Source organism: Pituophis catenifer, unplaced genomic scaffold (genome assembly GCF_029215685.1).
Source record: "Pituophis catenifer annectens isolate HBS135680 unplaced genomic scaffold, rPitCat1.0.hap2 SCAF_1, whole genome shotgun sequence".
NCBI classification, from domain to species: Eukaryota; Metazoa; Chordata; class Lepidosauria; order Squamata; family Colubridae; genus Pituophis; species Pituophis catenifer.
Genome location: NW_027256881.1, coordinates 14,379,409 through 14,385,408, shown reverse-complemented (window position 1 = coordinate 14,385,408; position 6,000 = coordinate 14,379,409). Strand labels below are relative to the sequence as shown.

At 41.1% G+C, this 6,000-nt stretch overlaps 1 protein-coding gene across 1 annotated transcript in view; it reads left to right on the top strand.

Moving 5' to 3' along the window:
- Positions 1-404: 404 nt before the first annotated feature.
- Positions 405-6,000, top strand: part of SH2B2 (SH2B adaptor protein 2) — a 45,298-nt gene continuing 39,702 nt past the window's right edge. The window contains exon 1 of the mRNA XM_070945782.1: positions 405-463. Within this exon, the coding sequence (XP_070801883.1) occupies positions 405-463 (59 nt within the window). The remainder of the gene's footprint in view (positions 464-6,000) is intronic.

Here is a 6,000-nt window from a genome sequence, read left to right as displayed (position 1 = left end):
TGGTGCATGCGAGTGAGGCAACTGCACGCGCTCACATTTTCAGTGCTGGGCGAACCGGTAGGTAAATTATGTGATTCCCACCCCTGTTCATAACCGCTGCTAGAATTAGAGAAGAAAGAACACAAAGACAGAAGATGAGAGCAACGTTATCCAATAACCAGTAAAACAAAAGGGCCTTTGAACAACTGGGCAGGCCATCAAGGATTGGAGATGGGCAAATCAGTCATCATAGTGAAATAGAGCCACCCTGCTGCCTTGGAGGTAGCTCTGCTCTGAATACCAGTCTGGAAGTGAACAGCAGGCAGGGTTGTGGGATCCCACCGAAATCCAAAAATTAAACAGATAGCAATCCGTGGCTTGTCTGAGGAAGTCGTAGTCAGGATCCCTTTTTCACAGCTGCATAAATGTGGCTGGGCAACTTGACAAACATGTCTGAGCGGTGGAGCCAGCCAGCTATAAAAAGGTAGCAACGGTTTCTTGATTGTTGCTTGTGCCAGCAATATATTGGTGGATTCCACTATTCGGCTGGGCACGCTGAGTTCTAAATGGAAGCTTTCCCCCTTCCTCCTTCTCCTCTTCCTGCTGCATCCTTTAACCTCAGTTTACATCTTGTAGCTTCTCTATAAACCTTTGTGCCTTGTCAGCTTGGAAGGTTATCTTCGGTCAGAACAGAAATGCTTCTCTGGCACCCAGACCCCGTGAGCTTTGCTGTGGAAAAGGTTTCTGAACAATACCATGCAATAAAGAAGCCGATACTGAAAGTGAGTTGCTGTAATGCTTGAGAAAGAAAGGGTGTGTGCAGATCTCAACTGCACACTTCAACTGCAAGTAGCTGACCATCGCCTCCCTTCCTCCTGAATCTTATTTTCAAATTTCACACGAAAGGCTCATTTCTGCTGGGTGGGTGGGGAATGCAAAGTTTAGACCACATTAAACTACAGTATGTGCAAAAGTTCAATGAACCTCTGTGAACAAATTAATAAAACAGCAAATATAATAGTGCTAATAAAAGTAGCCCAATTTATTAGCTTCAATTAAAGTGGTCATACGCTGCCCAGATTCAATTCTTGATTGCAAACTTGGCATTCGGTTGGTACAACTGCCCTTATAATTCATCAAAATAGCCCATACCTTTAATGTTTTTTTCTGTTCACACCTTTTGTTCCATGTAATAGGCAAAGCAGCTGTGGCATTTCTTTTAAAGAGTAGCTAAAATTTAGAGCCCAGCAATAAATATGCAAATACGACAAATGCTGGCGAGTAGGAGATGGATTCTCCCTCTCTGTAATACAACCATGCATTTATATCAATTAATTTATCTTTTACTCGGTAATGAGAATCCATAATTATTGACGGGGTAAGAGAGAGGGCTCCACCCCCATGCCATTCATCCTCTTATTAGTCTATTTAATTCTTGCTCATTTTAATTGTTTTTATTATGCTTTTATTTCTGTAAGCCGCCCAGAGTCACTTCAACACTGAAATGGGTGTTATAAAATAAAATAAAATGAATTAAAATAAAATAAAAATTCTTCAGCAATTCTTGGCCAACTTTTTCTCCAAACTTTGGCTTGAATTATTGTATTCCTATAGGAATTATATTCAATAGTTTGTGATGTTGATATCAATTCTTGGGATACAGATAACAATAGTCTATATAGGCTTGTCAAACTGGTGGCCCGCTGGCTGGATTTGTCACGTGCAGGCCACGCCCAGCCTGGTTCTGCAAAGGCAAAAAATGTCGTAATACATCACGATCCAGCCTGTGACGTGGTCGAATTTGACATCCCTGGTCTATCACGATATATTACACATGTAGATATAAGATGCAATTGGAGACATTCACAGTGCTAGAGCTAGATTTTTAAACCATGGTATTGAACATGTTACCTGCGTCACACACAAACAACACTAAGCCATAATAGATGGATTCATCCATCAGACTAAGTTAAAGCCAAGCTCATGAGAGGTTTTTTTGTGATCTCTAAAACCATGCTTTTTTTTTTTTTTTTGCTTACTTTGTAATTGGGCCCTGGACTAAGGCCCAGACTCTGATTTAAAAACTTACCCAGATTCTGATTTAATAATTTATTCTTAATTCACCTTTGGTTTAAAGGCATCACACATTGTTGGGGGATTTATCAGTGGTTAAACACAGTGAATTATATATGGTATAAACCCTTTTTTATTTGCATGTACTCAGTTCTGTTGCTTCCCCACCCACAAGAGGTTTGGGCCAGCCTTATATCATTTCCTCCTCTGAATGTAGGACCAGCCTAACTATTCTAGAATCACCAAATACTAAGGGCCACAAACCAGAGCTTGTTTTAGAGTTAAACCAAAAACACAACTTAAAAGTTGCTGCCACGTTTATTAAAATACCTTGCAGTGTCAGGAGGAAAAATTATCTTCATTGTGTCTTAATATAAAATGGCTCATCATGGTGCTCTTCTCTCTGTAAAAAAAAAATCAAATTGCAATTTATTTCTGCATAAATCAAAGCAACTTATCAAATAAAAGAAACTGGATTTAAATTAGCTAAAATATCTTGCAAAGTGAATGATTAACAGAATGAGCGCATATTTCCCATAAACTGGATTCACAAACTCTGTTTGCCCATTAGCAGCTTAATACAGATAGTCCTTGACTTACAATTGGTCACTTAATGACCATTTGAAGTTATCCACCCCCAAAAGTATTTATGACTTGTGTTCAAAGTTCCAATAGCTGTGCCTTTCCCCCTTGAGATCACATGATTGCATTTTGTGCACTAGGCAATTGGCCTATATTTATGGCCATTTGCAGCATCTCTCAGTCATATGATCACAATTTATGACTTTTTTTTTTTTTGCTGGAAGTCGGCATTTACTTCTGATTTCCAACAAAAACCGCCCACTGGCTAAAATGGGTTTGCTTAACGACTTCTGCATCTGCTTAATGCTTGCTTTGAGATTTGCTGGCTTCATCCATTGTGCTAAGACATGGTTTGAATGGAGTGCAAATAAACCAGGGATAATAAACCACAATCCCACTTGCTTACCAACCCAGAGATGGGCAACTATGGCAAATTTATGACCTGTGGACGTCAACTTCAATTCCTGAGCATGGCTGGATAAGGAATTCTGGGAGCTGAAGTCCACAAGTTGTAAAGTTGCCATTGTTAACCAGCCCTGTACTAACCCAAAATAGGCAAATTTCAGGCATAGCCTGAATCTGCCCAAAGATTGAGAACTCTCATTCCTAAAGGAAAACATTAGCACATTTGTCCATGTCGCTGAAACACCCACAGTCCCCATTGCCATGAATCCATGGAAGGAAAAAAGGAAATTGCATCTCCCTAAAACTGCCATTCTATTCCCAAAAAAGAGGGTTCTGTGGCCCAAAGGTGCTTTTTCAAGAGGCAACTGGACTTTTCTTTGAAGAGGTTTCGCTTCTCATCCAAGAAGCTTCTTCAGCTCTGACTGGATGGTGGGGAATGGAAGGATTTATATTCCTTGCAGTCATCTGGTCATTTGCATTGTTTTTAGAGAGTCATTGAGGCCACTAGGAGGTTTGTCTGTGTCCTCGGGGTCACCTGAGGAGTGCAAATGAGTGCGGAGCCGCCTTGGAACTGCTGAAAGGACTGTGTTGTAGAGCTGTGCTAGTAGGATGTTTTCTGCCCTGTGTCCCTTCACTATTGAACACAGGTGCAGGTTGTTGGGGATGGATCTGTGTTGTCTTCATCTCAAATTGAAGCGCAAATGTTTCCTGTAGTCTGCAACTTTTTGGGAAATCCGTTGGTGTGGGAGAATGAATGGATTTCCAGAAAAATTGCAGACTACAGGAACCATTTGTGCTTCAGTTTGAGATGGAGACAACACAGATTCATTCCCAATGGTCTGCACCTGTGTTTAACAGTGTAAGGGACACAGGGCAGAAAACATCCCTAAGGAAACACAGCTCCACAACCACACAATCTTTTCAGTAGTTCCAAGAAGACTCCACACCCATTGCATTACTCAGGAGACCCTGACAAACCTCCCAGTAGCCTTAACGATTCAAAGAATGCAAATGACCAGCTGCCTGCAAGGAGTATAAAATAAATCCTTCCATTCTCCACCATCCAGTCAAAGCTGAAGACACTTCTTGGATGAGAAGTGAAACGTCCTCAAAGAAAAACTAGGAAGTCCAATTGCCTCTTGAAAAAAACGCCTTTGGGACAGTCATCGCCTGAAGGACTGATTATCTTCATAGACAGACGGCTGTGTGGCCTTCAGAGTTTCTTCCTCCTTGAAGCATAGAGATGTTCTGTACCATTTGAGAACATGAAGTTTGCATCACTGGCCCTTTCCTCTGCTGATACTGTATTGTCATTGGTCTAATCACTGTCTAAATCCAGTCTAAACACTAGAGGTTTTCAAGAAGATGTTGGATAACCATTTGTCTGAAGTGATGTAGGCTTTCCTGCCTAAGCAGGGGGTTGGACTAGAAGACCTCCAAGATCCCTTTCAACTCTGTTATTCTATTCTATTCTATTCTATTCTATTCTATTCTATTCTATTCTATTCTATTCTATTCTATTCTATTCTATTCTATTCTATTCTATTCTATAATGGATGGAAACTGATCAAGGAGAGATTCAACCTAGAAGTAAGGAGAAATTTTCTGACAGTGAGAACAATCAACCAATGGAACAGGGGTTGCCTTCAGAAGTTGTGGGAGCTTCATCACTGGAGGCTTTCAAGAAGAGATTGGACTGCCATCTGTCAGAAATGGTGTAGGGTCTCCTGCGTGGGTAGGGGGTTGGATCAGATCTACAAGGTCCCTTCCAACTATGTTAATCTGTAATTGTAATCATTATGACCTGTGTTGCGATCTCCCAAGTTGCTAGCAAACTTGATTATGTTGATTGTGGGATGTTGTGGGTATTCCTGCCTGCTGTTTTATGTTATTTACAATTTTGGTTGTGTTTTTGTACTGTTTTTACTCTTGTTTGTAATGGTTAGTCACGTGGTCAAGTATATGAGATGGGTGGCTGTATTTATTAAATAAATAAACAAAGGATTGGTGAATGTACATTGCTCCAAGGATAAGTTGCCTTCCTCCACAATGGGAGGGCTCTTCGGGTAGTCATCGACTTAACAACCATTTATTGACAGTTTGAAGTTACAATGGCACTGAAAAAAGTGACTTATGACCATTATTCACACTTATGACCTTTGCAGCATCCCCATGGTCATGTGATCAATATTTGGCAACTGGCCCATATTTATGATGGTTTGCAGTGTCCCGACCTCATGTGATGAAAAGTCAATGAGGCAGCTAGATTCACTTAACAACCACAGTGTTCCACTTAACAACCGTGGCAAGAAAGCTTGGAAAATGGGGCAAAACTCACTTAATAACTGTCTTGCTTAACAACAGAAATTTTGGGCTCAGTTGAGGACTACCTATATTTGGTTTCTGCATTACTGGAAGGGACTGATGGGCAGGCAGAGGAATGAAGTGGAGAAGGCAAGGGCGTTTCCTGATGGGAAGACTGACTTATATTTCACACAATCAATATTTCCATGATGTGAGGAGACAGGGCTTCCGGGAGATGTCGTGTTTTGTCCAGCAGCCTTGTCAGAAATGGGTCATCTTGATCCAGCTTCAGCCTGCCTTGGCAACAGGCAGGCAGTGAGATAGAAGCTCCATGTGAAGCACACGTACTCCAGGAACACACAGGAAATAGGCTACCTCAGAGCTAGGAAAGGGAGGTAAATTTAGGTGTGAATGTCCTTGAAAGGATGAGAAGATTTTCTTCTCTTTCAACATTGCGCTTTGGGTTATAAAAGCCACATTAGGAAAGCATAGTTGGTGATTTAATGTTCATGTGAATGCATTTTATCTTTGAATGCATCAAAGGCAGGCGGGTTTTTGGCCCCTTTTTTAAAATCACTTTTTTTCATGCGAAAGACGTACATGGAGACAAGGTAGCCATGTTGCCATGACAACAGGGTAGAATGCTTGGCTTAGATT